This window comes from Orycteropus afer, unplaced genomic scaffold (genome assembly GCF_000298275.1).
Source record: "Orycteropus afer afer isolate SDZICR_OR568_19922 unplaced genomic scaffold, OryAfe1.0 scaffold00054, whole genome shotgun sequence".
NCBI classification, from domain to species: Eukaryota; Metazoa; Chordata; class Mammalia; order Tubulidentata; family Orycteropodidae; genus Orycteropus; species Orycteropus afer.
The window spans coordinates 13,458,424-13,473,329 of NW_006921641.1; the positions used below are offsets into that span (position 1 = coordinate 13,458,424).

A 14,906-nucleotide genomic window follows, 5' to 3' on the forward strand; every position below is an offset into this window, starting at 1 on the left:
TGTCTGTGTTAATTGGTTTCCCTTTTCTTTGTTGAAGAGGGTCTGTGCAATCCTTCTGCCTAGTCCGCCATCTTGCCCCGCCTCCTGCAGCTTGCTTTTTTAAAGAGCTTTATTGAGGTAAATTGACATACAGGAAATCACACATTTAAAACGTAAAATTTTATCCGTTTTGATATATGTAAACACCTATGAAACTATCACTTCAAGACAGTGAACTTAGTCATCACCCCAAATCTTTCCTCCTGGCCCTTCTCGATCCCTCCCTCCTGCTGTTCCACCAGAGAGAACCACTGATCTGCGTACTATCCCTCTGGATTAGTTTGCATTTTCTAGAGTTTTATGTACATGGAGTTATATAGTACGTCCTCTATTTTGGTCTGGCTTCTTTCACTCAATATAATTATTTTGAGATTCATCCATGTTGCTGCCTGTAGTTAACAGTCCATCCTTTTTTACTGCTGAGTAGTATTCCATGGTATGGATGTACACAGTGTATACATTTACCTGTTCATGGACATTTGGGTTGTTTCCAGTTTTTGACTTGCAAATTAAGCTCTGCAGCTTGTTTGAATGTGGATGGAGCACTAGTCAGGGAGCCTGGAGAGCTGGCTTTATGATCACCCTGCCCTGTGCATGTCCCCTCCTCCTGTCCTTGAGTCTCAGCTTTCTGAAAATGAAAGGGCTGGACTCAGAGTTCCTCAGGTCCCTCCAGCTGTGATAGCTGCTATTGTTGTGTTTTTCCATTATCAAGATTTTCCATGCCCCACCCCCATCCTGCTTCGCTCACAGTGACAGTGAAGACAAGCTGAGGGTGGGGGTGTCTCTGGGTACCTCGCTGCCGAGTCCTCCCTCTGGAGCCCCCAGGAGTAAGACTCTGCTGCTCCTCAGCTGTAGTGGCACAGTCTGTGTTGGAAGGGACCTTAAATATCGTCTGTGTGACCACCTGAAAATGCTAGAGCACTCCCAAGGATGGGGGATCCCTGTTTCATGTGGTAGCCCTACCTAAGAGCTGATCCTTGTATCTACTTGTCCTAGGGCCCAGGTGGGTGGGTGGAGCTGGGCCTGCCCCTACTGCTCCCTGTGGCTGACAGATCTCCCTCTTCAGCCCAGCAGCCTCAGCACTGCCCTACTTAGACCTCAGAGAGGGGTCTACCCTTCTGTTCACTATGATGGGGCTGAGGGAACGGGGTGGTGGCACGTCGATATTGCCTCTGTGGTGCCAGATCTGGAAGATTAATCTCCAATCACTCTGGACTCACTGGAGTGACATCAACCCACCAACCTGCTTCTCCTTCCCAGTATCAGGAAGGGCTGAGCTCAGGCTTCAAGTTCACTGAAGCAGCATCTAGGGTCCCCAACAGTCTGGAAGGAGAACTTGGGAAGGTATGAAAACAACTGTGGCACAGAAAAGTGCAGGGTGTAGTGGTCAGGCATGGAAGGTGGAGCCATACAGCCCTGGGCTTGCAACCTGCCTCTGTCCTTTACTGTCAGTAACCTTGGGCAAGTGACACACCTCCCTGAACCTCAGTTTTTCACCCATGAGATGTAGATAATTATACCTACCTTCTGCAGGGTGGTTATGAGGAGTCAACAACACACCCAGCCTAGCACCTGGCATGCAACCAAAAACCAAACCAATTGCTGTAGGGTCGACTGTTGTTGTTATGTGCCATCGAGTCAAACCCGACTCATAGCGACCCCTCCTTGGGTTTCCGAGGCAGTATCACTACGGAAGTAGGATTGCCCAACCTTCCTTCCGAGGAGTGGCTGGTGGGTTTGAACCGCCAGCCGTCTGGTTAGCAGACAAGTGTCTTAGCCACTATGCTACCAGAGCTCCTAGTAGGGTCGACTAGGATTCATAATAATAACTACACATGTGTCAGAGCAGAGCTGTGCTCCATAAGATTTTCGGAAGTAGACAGCCAGGTCTTTAATCCCGAAGTGCCTCTAGGTGGACTGAAACTTCCAACCTTTCTTTATAACTCATTGCCATCAAGTTAATTCCGACTCATAGTGATCCCGTGGGTTTCCAAGGCTGTTAATCTTTACAGAAGTAGATTGCCTCATCTTCCTTCTGAGGAACAGCTGGTGGCTTTGAACTGCTGGCCTTCTGGTTAGCAGCCAAATGCCTCATCCACTGCATAAGTGCTTATAGGTAAGTGCTAAATAAATACTATTTGGCTCCCTAAGGACCTCAAATATAAACAGTATCCTGGGGCAGATCTCAAATCTTGGAGGCTATGCTGAGTGCTCAGTGCTGCCCTTCCTTTGGGACAGACCAGCCTGAAGGAGGAGCTATTTGAGCTGGGATGGGGATGAGAAGGGCAGTGTTCAGCTCAGCAGCTGGGGATGAGGGTGCGGGCTGGGCAGAGCTCAGCTAAATGAAGAAGCCCAAACAAGGTGGTAATGGTGGTCAGGGATCAGGGAGGAGTAGAAACTGAGCCAGGCCAGGAAGCACTTGCTATTTTCAGCAAGTTCTAATCCCCAGCCCAGGTTACTGACATCCCAGGATCAAGGCGCTGTGCTAATGAGACTGGAGCCCAGCCACCTGTGAGTGTTGATTAAGCAGACAATTTTAGACCACAGATAAAAGGAAGTGGTGAGTAGCTGGAGCCAGCAACAGTTCACCAAGAACATGCCAGAATAAATGTCAGCCTGGATTCAAGGTCCTCTATTTGGCACTGTCCTTTTTAATGTTTTCATCAAAGGCTTGAATAATAGCATAAGGGCTAGACTATCATATCTGTGGCTGACAAAGAGCTAGGAGAGAACATGAATAGATTTAATGGTGGAACCAAGCTTCAGCTCCTGGAGCATCATCAAAACCTGGAACCAACCAGATGAAATCACCTAGAGATAAGCATGCCTTCTTGTACTGAGATTAAAAATTAACCATTCGGCTTCATCACAGGAAAGGCCTGGCTTGCAAGGTGTATTTTCTCTTGCCCTAGAATTGCCACCAGGGTGCACAGCCAAGGATAGAGAGATGTCCTCTGCTCTCTCTGGCTTTATAAATCAGCAGGAGATCAGAGACAGGAGGGAGGATCACTTTGGTTGTGAGTTGTCAGCCTGGGGGAGGATGCTGTGGCTTCCCCTTTGCTCCTAGCCTAGCCAGGTTGAGGTAGAGGGCTCCCACGGAATCACTCATAGACACCACTAGAAAGGGAGATGGGATCTTCTTCCCTGGTTGGATGGGTACTTTTGCAACGAGCCTGCTGCTCTTCTCTCTATGCTTATTTGAACAAGGGCACAAAGAATTGAGGAGAGGTGGCGGGAGTCATTCGGGGCTTTCTGCGCTCCCACTGTTTGGTATGGTCAGGATGTGTGTGTCCTGGGAGCCAAGCAGACTAGGGAAATTTGCAGATTTTGCAGTATTCCACCCAAGAGGGCTGGCTCTAGGGCCAGAAGAAGGGCAGCAGGAGGCTTCAGGGGAACCTCAGAGGCTGAAGCTGTGGGAACACTGGGTTGCCCCAACCCTGTGGAGCAGGGCCATGCAGAAGTTCCTGCCAAGATTCTGAAAACTCCACATGGGTGCCCCAAGAGGGGTTCCATTGTCTTTCTAGTCCTTTCTCTGTCCCTACCCTAGGTCAGTCAGAAATAGAATGTGGTGGTGGGGAGAACATGCCTCCTTCCTTTTCCAAGTCCTTTAGGTTAGATATGGTCTATTCTGGGAGCAGAAGGGAAATTAGCATTAAAATCAATTTGAAACTCATGTTTTAAACTAGATTAGGTGGACTGGGATTGCTTATACCTAGGGGTGACCAGAGAGCATTGGGATTGGGCCTAGCTGTTATTTAAGTTACAGGCATAGGAGATTCAACCCAGTGTTGCTAATGGTGGTAAAGGGAGGAAGAACAAAACCATTTCTTTCCTGTGGTCCACTAGGTTCAGACTGTTCAATAATCCTGTCAGAGGAGCTGTGGGCTATGGGACTTTCAGCTGCCAGTTTGTGAAACACATGGGTCTATCTTGTCCCATAGCCTATGATAGCATGTCCTGAGGTCAGGAGTTCTAAGCTCTTCCTCTCCTCCTTCTGCCATTCTCAGTGCCCACAGACACATCCTCATGGTCACAAGACATCTGCCACAGCTCTAAGCATCAGACATAGGCCCAGAATGCTAAAGCAGAGGGGTGTTTCCTCCCTTCTCTTTTAGGGTGATTTGGGGGTGTTTTCTTTTACTAGGAGGAGGGATGTCTTTCCTGGACCCCCAGCAGACTTTCCTGAATAATAAATTCATCACAAATCCCTATCTCATCCACTCCTTGGGAAGATGCTGGAGGCCACTGTGATTGACTGAGACCCTGGGGTTGGGGAAGTAACTGATAAGTGTCAGTCCTGTTATCAAGGAGTGGGAGTAGCTCTTGATTAGATAATCAATAGTATCTGCTACAGTAGGCAAATTCTGGAGGATTTTGGTGGGTTGCAGGCTTAGTGTGAGGTGGCTGCCTAAAAATAAGATGTGCTTTCAGACTACATTAATAGGAGAATAGTATGCGCAGCAACTTGGATCCACAATCAGCATTCATGGAAGCAACAGTCAAGAAATCAAACATTGTATTGCACTGGGCAAATCCGCTCCAAAAGATTTTTATAAAGTGCTGAAGAGCAAAGATGTCACTTTGAAGACTAAGGTGCGCCTAACCCAAACCATGGTATTTCCAATTGCCTCATGTCCATGGACATATGCCTCATATTCTGGACAGTGAGTTAGGAAGACCGAAGAAGAATTGATGCTTTTGAATTGTGATGTTGGCAAATACTGAAAATGCCATGGACTGCCAGAAGAACAAACAAATCTGTTCTGGGAGAAGTGCAGCCAGAATACTCCTTAGAAGCAAGAATGGCCAGACTTTGGCTCACATAGTTTGGCCATGTTGTAAGAAGGAACACCAGTCTCTGAAGAAGGATATCATGCTTGGTCAAGTAATGGGTCAGCAAAAAAGGGGAAGACCCTCAACAAGATGGATTGACACAGTGGCTGCAATGATGAGCTCAAGCATAGCAAGAATTGTGAGGATGGCTCAGGACCAGGTAGTGTTTTGTTCTGTTGTAGTTAGGGTCTCTGTGAGTTGGAATTGACTCGACAGCACCTAACAACAACAACAGTATCCACAGTAAGGAAGAGGAAGGTCATCATCACTGAGCTGGTTGGGCCACACATGGTATATCAAGCCATGGGGGCACAGGTAAGCTGAAACTTTTCCAGAGTAGGAGGATAGGTCACTGAGGGGTCTGGAAGTGCTGTCATAGGAGATATGGGTGAAAGAACTGAGGCATTTAACCTGAAGAAGACTTGCAGGCACTTGTCAATGTGGGGAGCAATCCTGAATTGTTTAGAATGGTGCCCGTGATGGAGGGACTTAGTCATGTGGCTCCAGATGGCAGAGCCAGAACCAGAATCAGTTGTCATTCTCAATAGAATAAAGACATAAATGGCCATCAGAGCTGCTACTCAACAAGAAATGTGTTGCTGCAGAGAGGGAGTGTCCTGAAGTCAAGGCTATACAGCTTGTCAAGGAAACTCTTGAGGTGATTCTTGTTTTGGGAGGAAGGCTGGAATAGATGAATTCCAGGTATGGAGGTACAGTGGAAAGTTCAGCAACTTTCAAGTCAGACAGTCTATGGTGGGCCCTTGCCATTTATGAGCTGTGTGACCTTGTACAAGTCACTTAACTTCTCTGAGTCTTACTTTTCTCATCTACCAAACTAAGTGTAATTGTACCTGCCCCACAGCGTTGTGAGATTTGTAATATGTGTGGCATACAGTGGGTGCTCAATAATGAATGTACCCTTTCTTCTTTGGTGTCTCCTTTACCTTTGGAGAGGAGCTCTGGTGGTATAGTGGGTAAGACATTTGACTCTAACCAGAAGATCAGCAGTTCAAACCTACCAGCTGTCCTTCAGGAGGAAGATGAGGAAATATACTTCTGTAAAGATTTACAGTCTTGGAAAGCCAATGGGTGTCATTATGAGTTAGAATAGACTCAATAGCAGTGGGTTTTGGTGAGTTTACCTTTGGAGAGAAGCTAGCAGTGCTGTACAGGCAGCTGAAGTGTCATTAAAGCTTTTTCTACCCTAGAATGAGGACCACCCAGAAAATATCTACTTAGGGTACTCAGGACATATGGACAGGACTTCTCTTTGCAATGAGAACTTTCACTACAAAGAAGAGTCAAGGACCAGAAGTGTAGACAGAGCACAACCCAGCCTGTGCCATACTCCCTGCCCAGTGGCACCTCTGGTCTCCCCTAGTGGACATGTGCAGACCGGGCAATAGTGTCTCTCAAACTCTGATTCTGGGCCCAGAACAGCCCAGGGATGTGGTCCTCCTTCCTGTCACTCTGACCTGGTAGTTCAGACTAGAATATTCCATAGTCATGGATAACCTGGTCACATTTTCCCTCTTCTAAGGAACAAGAATGGTGGAAGAATGTTGGTTTGGGGAGTTGGCCAGCATCAGAGGCATGACCTTTTTCCTAGAAGTCCTTGTTCTCTCCACCTTGTCTTTCTGCTGAAAGGCAAGAGTTATGGGCTGGGCATTCTGCTGTCCTCCATTCAAAGACTAGGGCTTTGAGCACAGCTTGCCCAGCCACATGGTGAAGTGGGTCAAGTGTTCCTGACTCTTTGTCTCCTTTTGCTAATGGGTTCTGTGAACCTTGTCTATGAGGGGCTCTCCAGTCCACTGGGACCAGCCCAGTAAGCTGTGAGGCTTGTGAGCAGGGCATTCATTGACCCAGGCTTACTGGCACAGGACTCCAGCATATCATGCCCCAAGGGAGCATCCATGTCGCCAGTGCTTCACATTAAGAGCTGGATGTGGAACAGTCCCTGCTCTCAGGCTTTTAGATCTTTCTTTCTTTTTTGGCATCTTCTTCTTTTTAAAATTTTGATCTGAGGGAAAATTTACAGAGCAAATTGTTTTTCCATTCAACAGTCCATACACATTCTGTTTTGTGACATTTACTGAAATCCTCACCCTGTCACAATATTTTCCCACTTCCTCCCTGTGCCTACCCCTTCCCTTCATCCTTCCTTCCCAGCCCCTCCTGCTTTCCTAGCTCTACCTCGGGCAAATGCTGGCCTCTTGATCTCATGTGCTTAATTGGTCTAATGAGTGCACACCCTCCTGATAATATTACTCACCTCATAGGCCTAGTTATCATTTGGCCGACAGTTGTATCATGGGGGTTGAGTTCAGTTCCTAGCTTGAAAGGTGTCTAAGGGGGTTCCACCAGTCTTCATCAGACCAATAAGCCTGGTCCTTTTTTATGATTTTGAGTTTTGTTCCACATTTTATCCCACTCTATCTGGGACCTCCTATTGTGACCCCTTTCAGAGTGGTCAGCAGCGGCAGCCCGACACTGTCTAGTTCTTCTGGTCTCAGAGTCACGGACGCTAGGGTTCATATGTTCCATTAGTCCTTTGGACTAATTGTTTCCATGCATCTTTGACTTTCTTCATTCTTCTTTGCTCAGGATAGGAAAGGAACAATTGTTGTACATTAGATGGCCACTTGTAAGCGTTTAAGACATCAGTTGCTAATCACCAAAGTAGAATGTAAAACATTATCTTTGTGGACTATGTTATACCAATTGACCCAGTGTCCTTTGGGTCTTTCTGAGCTTGAGTTTTGTTACCTATAAAGTGGCGATGTTAATCCTTGCCTAAATCACAGAATCATCCCAATCATCAAATGAGAATGATGTGTGAGAGCTTTGTAAATGGAAAATGCCATCAATGTGGATTCTTGGTGGTTCACTGGCCAGAGAAGATCATGGAAGTCAATTCCATCATGGCCCCTGCCCAAAGAAGGGAAGCACCACACCCACAGTCCTTTGGCTACAGTTGGGATACTGAGGGGTGAAGTGGTGATGGTGGTGAGGTGAGTTTCCCAGTTTCTCCAGGTGTGGATGTGGTAAGTTTCCAGCAGCAGCAGAGTGACTCAGCCCTGGAGAGTAACACCTTTCTTCTGAAATTGGAAGCAGAGAAGGCTGGGTCCCTACTCTCTCTCTATCTCTCGCTCCCCCTCTGTGTATGTGTGTGGTTGAGGAGGGTGGGAGGAAGTTAGGATATCTGGATACTAACCTTGACTACATCATTATCTTGATTTATGACCTTGAGCATGTCACATCCTTTCTATGAACCAAAATTTCTTCCTCTGAGACAGAGGGAGCTGGCCCATGATCTAAAGGAGTGTGTGTGTATGTGCACACACATGTGTTTCTTCACAATTTTTGACAAAAGGTTATGGCAGGGCCCAAGGACTATTGCTTCAGTGGACTGCTAGTTCTTCTCAGCTGGGCCAGGGGAGGGGATTGAGTCCATTATAGACTCAGCTTCAGGGACCTCTCAAGAAACAAGGTCCCTCAGCCTTCTAACCTGTCCCCTAGCTTTGAGCATGAGGAGAGCATCAGCTTCATGTTGCCTGGTGGCAATGACAAGGCAGGGGCTGATGTGGCCAGTTGCTCTTTCCTCTGGTAATATCAGCACCCTGAATAAATCTTTCCCTGACCCTGGTTAGCTCTCTCCTGACCGTGGCTTCCTGACATATGTTGCTGGGGAGACTGCTGGGCTTGGGGAGGGGGCAATGCTGAACGTGTAGAAAGAGTTAAGTGGCCCCAAATGTGGGGGTAAGAGGACCTGGGGTGAACAGGATTTCTTAACCCCATCAGAACCTGTCACTTTTGAAAGGTGACATTTTTAGGTTACAATCTCCCCTCTTACCAAGTTTCCATACGAAAAGTGACCATGTGATAAATAGCTATGCAACTATTGACAAACTTGCTTTGAAGACAGCAAGGTGGGTAAGAGCTTATGATTTGGAGGCATTAGGTCTGGGTTCAAATCCCAACTCTGCTGCCAATTCATTGCTTGATCTTAGGCAAGTGAGCTGCTGTCAGCCTAGGTTTCAGCTGAGAATAATACAAGTATTTTTAATATTTTGGCCTTCAGTCATAGAAGGACTTATGTGCTAAACTCCTTTTACAGTTTAAACTCTCCTGATTGCAGGAGAGAGGGATCTGCCTTTTCTCTTCAGCAGACACTGAGATTTCCATAGATCAGCATTTCCCAAAATGTGCTCTGTGGAACCCAAGACATGAAAGGATGTCCTGCACATAGAGGGTCTGGTGTTTGGGAGGAGTTTGGGCAAGCTAGATTAACTAAACAACTGTCTGCTACAGGAATGTTCCTAAGCTTGGATGCCTTATGAAGCTGCATATAAAGGGGTGATGTGAGCAGCACTTCTCCAGATTCATTTGACCACGGAACCATTTCTCACAAAGCATATCGTGAGACACGTTTTAGGAGGAGTGGCACAGTTCTTTCTCTCTTGGCTCCCAGGAAGTTAATGTCTCCAGCTCACACCAACTCCCCGTCAGCCTGGGATCTTACATTATGCTCCACCCCCCGCCTCTGCGGTTCTGGTTTTCTATTTCTGTTTTGCTTGTGCATATATCTTTATTGCAGGAGACCTCAAATGCTGTGTGGAAGTGAGGGAGGGGGGATGGAATCATCAGGAGGTAAAGAGCCTCTGTTAGGACCTTGAGCAATGCTGAGCTCTTAGGAGCTCTGGGCAAGGGCTGTGGGCAGGGGCTGGGATGCCATTCACAGTTATCCCTGTAATGAAGACCTCTCGGAAGACCGGGATAAACACAGCCTTTGGAGATTCCTTCAAGTTCTGTTTGTGATTATTTTGCCCCAGGCGGTTAAGAAAGAAGGGCAAGTGTCAGCATGTTTACCTATGTCCTGCAAGGACTGCTTAAGAAAGTAAAAGTGACCTTGTACTGGCCACTGCTGACCTCAAAAATGAAATCATTTCTGCTATTGTTGCACTTAGTTGTTAGAAGAAAGACGGAGGCAGTTGGGCCAATGGACAGTGACCTTCTAATGAAGTGACCTCAGGAGTGGGTGAGCCAACAGGAACTAAGCCCCAGTTCCACTGTGGCCACCCTGAAGGATGAGGGTCAATGAGGAGGATGTCCCAGGTACCTGCTTGTAGCTGCTGGGGGCAGCCAGGAGCATCAGACCAGAAGGCTGACTCTATCCTGCTTCTCTGGGATGTGTATACCACCATTTTTTTTCTTTGAACCTTGCACCCTCCAATATACCAGTCTTTCTCTGCATCTTTTGGTTGGACTGTGTGAGTAGCCAGGAGGACTGAGAGGAAACACTCTCATCCCCACCCCTTTATTTCTCTAATGTATTTCAATCTGCAGGTAGCAAACCACTAACGAGTGGAGAAACCAATGTAGAAATAAATTTTAAAACATGAAATAGAATAGAAAATATTAGAGTGCATTGGAGGTTGTTGTTATTGTTGTTGTTATGTTCCATCGAGTCAGCCCTGACTCATAGCGACCCCTCCTTGGGTTTCCGAGGCAGTATCACTATGGAAGTAGGATTGCCCAACCTTCCTTCCGAGGAGTGGCTGGTGGGTTTGAACCACCAGCCTTCTGGTTAGCAGTCAAGTGCCTTAGCCACTATGCTACCAGAGTAGGGGTTAAATATTATTTCATGAACGATATATAGATAGATGGTTATGGGATTGTGGTGTAAAAAGTATTATTGTGGCTCATATTCAATGAATTGGAAGTCACTGGCTAGCTGACTCTGGGGGTTGGCTCCAGCTGGGCAAGATGGATCAGCACCCTGGGTCTGTCCTGGGTTCACATCGACTTTCCATGTCAGCCTTGTCCTAGGTCTAGGGTATCCTTCCACACCCAGAAGAAAATGTACCCTGAAGAAAGATGCTTCTGACCTGTCTCCTTTGAAAGAGACATTTCTGTATCAATCATTTCTGTGTCAGGAGCCCCTGCTGGAGGAGAAGGGCATCCCCACTCCTGCTTGGCAGGGAGCTATTACTGATGTGTCAGTTAAGTCAACTGTGGTGTATCCAGTCCAGACTCCATAGGCTGTGTGAGGAGAGGAGCTTCTAATTCTCTCACCTACTGCTGTGTGATTTAGGGCAAATGACTTGCCTTCTCGGAACCACAGTTTGCTTATTTACAAGGGGAGACTTGGACCAGATGATTTCTCAGGTCTTAGTGTGCTCTGATGGTTTGTCCCAGGATGACACTCAGAAAATCTAGATCTTCAGGGAAATCACAAAAGGGAAGCCAATACTGCCCATGTGATTTCTCTCCTAAAGCTCCTGAAGCAAAGGGTCTAGTCCTCCCAGGGTGCAGTAGTTGGTGTGTCTGTAGACCCTGATGGGGAGCAGGGGGAAGTAGCTGCTCCCTGGCAGCACCAACGGCATGTGGTGACAGAGGCAGCTGGAGCCTGAGCCTGTTCTCCATGGACAGCATTTATTAGGCGCCATTCTCAGTGTGAAGACAGATAGGCAGGAGGAACTAAGGGAAGGCCGTGACTGCCACAGCCTTTGGAGTCCAGGGGCTGCCCGGGTGGGGATGTGGGTGTGGGGACTTGTCACCCACACATATTGCATATTCTGTGGCAGTGTGCCCAGACATAAGGCATTGGGGAAGCAGAAAGGCTGCCTGCAGTGGGAGGAGTTGAGGAAGGGAAGCAACATTGGCCTTCCACGTCCCTAGGAAAGACCCAGCCAGAGACTGAGCAGCCAGCAATGCTCTGCCCCCGGGGTCATTCCACCTCCTTCCTCACCATCTCCCTGTAACTTTGGTTGTGGCTCCCTCGGGACTGACTGGACAGGACCCCTCGAGGGCAGGGTCACACACAGGACAGAGGCAGCCAGCACTGCTCTTCCTCCAACACACATACAGAGGGCTCTAGCCCAGGTCCTGGGCCCTGCTTTCCTGGAGCACATGGGCAGCCAGCTCCCTTACACTGAGACTGGACTCACACAAAGGCCAGGCCAGACTCTTCCTTCCTATAGGTTCCCACAGGGCAAAGGACATGGCTGGGGGTGGGCCTGAGGCTGATCACCCTGTGGGCTCCCTGTTCCCACTTCCCCAAATGCCAAGGCTAGCCTTGCTTGGCAGTGCTGAGGAGCTGGCATCAGCAGCATGGGAGGGCAGTCTTGAAGGAGAGCTCTTCCGCGCACTCCCTCTTGATGCTGTCCCGAGCACTGTACCAGCTCCGGGATGGGTCCTGACAGTGGAGTGAAGGGTGTCACCTCTGCCTGGGCTTCTGGATGGCAGGTGCTTTAGGCAGTGGATACACGAGATCCAGGTTCCCCATCTGGGAGGGTGTTCTTTGCTGCAGCATCAGCTTACCTTTACCTGTTTGGGACACAGACACCAACACTGACTGTGGGGCCAGGGATAATGTTCTAGTAGTTTGGAACCCACCCAGGGGCTCTGTGGGAGAGACATGGTAATCTGTTTCTGTAGAGATTACAGCCAAGAAATCCCTATGGGGCAGTTCTACTCTTTCATGTGGGGTTGCTATAAGTTGGAACTGACAACAACAACAGGACATGCCTATCAACTCTCTTGGCTGCTCAGATGATTTCCTAAATGCTCCAAACCTTGGCCTTCTGTGAGATCCAGCCCTGCTTACAGGGCAGTCCAGAGACCAAGGGGCCCTACCCGGTCTCAGGGGCTCATTCAGAGGCCGCTGCTTCCTAGCCAAGATAGTATAGGCAGTGCCCCAGACCTTAGGTGTCTGGTTCTGGTTTAAGCCCCAATTCCCCATCCAATGCCGGACAGGCAAGGCAGGAGCTTTGCTTTTCAGAGCAGTCTGAGGAGCTGGAAGGAAAGAGCACTTAGACTGGGAAAAAGTAGTTTGGGTTCTTGTTCCCCTTTGCCTTTTGCTGTCTGTGTCACCTTGGGCAAGCCACTTCACCTGTTTGGGCCTCAGTGTTCTCATCTGTAAAATGGGAATGAGACCTCTTCCTCTGTTAACCTAACTGAGGTGTTGTGAGAACCAAAGGAATGAGTAGCCAGAACAGGATTTTCAGAGGCTAAGAATCACTCCACAAATTTAAGAATTGGTGATTCTTAGCAGTAGCCACATCTGGAGTTTTCTGATTTCAGACTCCAAGGGCAGTCTCCCCAAGGGTGGACCACCCTCTCCCATCCCTCATGAGAATGTGTTTGGAGGTCAGCTAACACTCACAGCAGAGACCACCCTGCAGAGTGGGAAGCCACTGCCTCCCCCACTCCCTCTCTCCCCTCTTCTGCACCTGTCTGTCCTTCCTTGCATCTGTCTTGCCTTCTGGGGGCTAGCTTTAGTGACTGCTAGGTTTCCACTGTCTCCATACTGCAAAGCCATGCAAAACAACACAAAAGGTAGTGGGAGGTTGGGAGACACAGCTAGGGATGAGGAGAAGAAATGGGATTGAGGGGGGTGAACTGGACAAAGACACCCTGGCTTTTGTAGCCAAGGGAAGGTGGGAGACCTGGCAGGACAGAGGTATAAATAGAGATGCAAACATACATGGAACACGAAGTCCCCTCTAGAGGTGGGGGTCTGATAACCAGCAGGTCCTCTGAGGACTGGGAAGCGCCTTAGATTTCCAAAGGGATGGGAGGCTCAGGAGGCTCCCAGCTTCTACCTTCCTGTCCCCTGACCCCCCAAGTTTCACATTTCTCAGAATTTGCAGGGCGTGGATGGGGACTCCAGGGGTCCCTCAGGCCCAGGTTCCTGCTGGCTGGTGCGAGCAGGCACAGTCGGAGATGGGGTGGGTGAAGGGTGGTGAGGGGTGTGGGGGTGCCCCACGGGGCCAAAGGCTTTTGGGCGGCCTTTTTCACGCCCTTGCTGCTGCTCTTGGCAGGAGCCCCCCGCCCGGCCCAACCCTGTCAGCCCTCCCAGTGCGCCAGGCCCGTGGGGCGGTCACACGGAGCTCCTGCGCTTCATGAGGCCGCGGAAGGTGGACAGGCTGTGCAAACCCGTAGACACCGAGCTGATGGCGGAGCGCGGCGCGGCGCTGCAGAGGCACCGGTGCGAGGGAGTGTCGCTGTAGCGGCCGCCCCCTCCCGGTGACGAGTGGCTCTGCTCGACGCACGTGTCGGACGTGGAGAGGTCCCGCGGGATGATCATGGGGATGGAATACTGCAGCTTCTCGCGGCTCTTGTACCAAAGGCACGAGCACATGGACTGGAAGTGCAGCACTTCGGCATAGACGTTGCGGAAGCCGCCGCTGCCGCCTCCCGCCACAGCTGTGGAAGATGCAGTGTCGGTGGTGTGCGCGCTGCCGCCCGCGCCGCCGCCGCCGCAGCTCGCGCCGCCGCCGCCCGCCTGCCCGTTGCGTGTGAGCAGCGCGCGGTGCTCGGCGTCGCGCTTCTCGTCCTCAGCGTTCATGGTCATGAAGCGCAGCACCACGAGGTTGAGGAAGGCTCCGATGACCGTAAGACCCGTGAGGATATAGACGAAGCTGAAGGCCACGTACTGCGGCTGTGTCTGCAGCGCCTGGTCCTTCTGCAGTGCCACGTAGTCACCGAAGCCGATGGTGGTGAGCGTGATGAAGCAGTAGTAGTAGGCCTGGAAGAAGGTCCAGTGTTCATAGTAGGAGAAGGCGGCGGCGCCAATGCACAGAGTGCTAATGCACGAAAAGAAGCCAATGAGTACCATGTTGGCCATGGACACGTCGGCGCGCCTCATGCCCAGCCCCTTCTTGGTGCGGTGGAGTAGATACTTCACAAAGGTATTGATGCGCTCACCCAGGCTCTGGAACATGACAAGCGTGAGCGGGATGCCCAGCAATGCGTAGAACATGCAGAACACTTTCCCGCCATCCGTGCTGGGAGCTGCGTGGCCGTACCCTGAGGGAAGTGGAAGAAGAGGGGAGAAGGCACATGCTATTGGACTGTCTTTCCAGAAACCCTCCTTTTATCCTCTTCCCTCCCCTCCAGCACTCCCACCTGGCAGATTCTTGGTCTCTTTCCTTCTAGACAAAGGGAAGACAACAAGCAATTATGTGTGCTCCTTGTCCCCAAGCACTGTGCTAGTCCCATAGCTTATGGTTTCTTTCTTTTTTTTTTTT

General features: G+C 49.5%; 1 protein-coding gene across 1 annotated transcript in view; it reads right to left on the minus strand.

The window, feature by feature from the left end:
- Positions 1-13,756: 13,756 nt before the first annotated feature.
- Positions 13,757-14,906, minus strand: part of KCNK3 (potassium two pore domain channel subfamily K member 3) — a 42,932-nt gene continuing 41,782 nt past the window's right edge. Inside the window, exon 2 of the mRNA XM_007938875.1 lies at positions 13,757-14,685. Coding sequence (XP_007937066.1) covers positions 13,757-14,685 — 929 coding nt within the window. The remainder of the gene's footprint in view (positions 14,686-14,906) is intronic.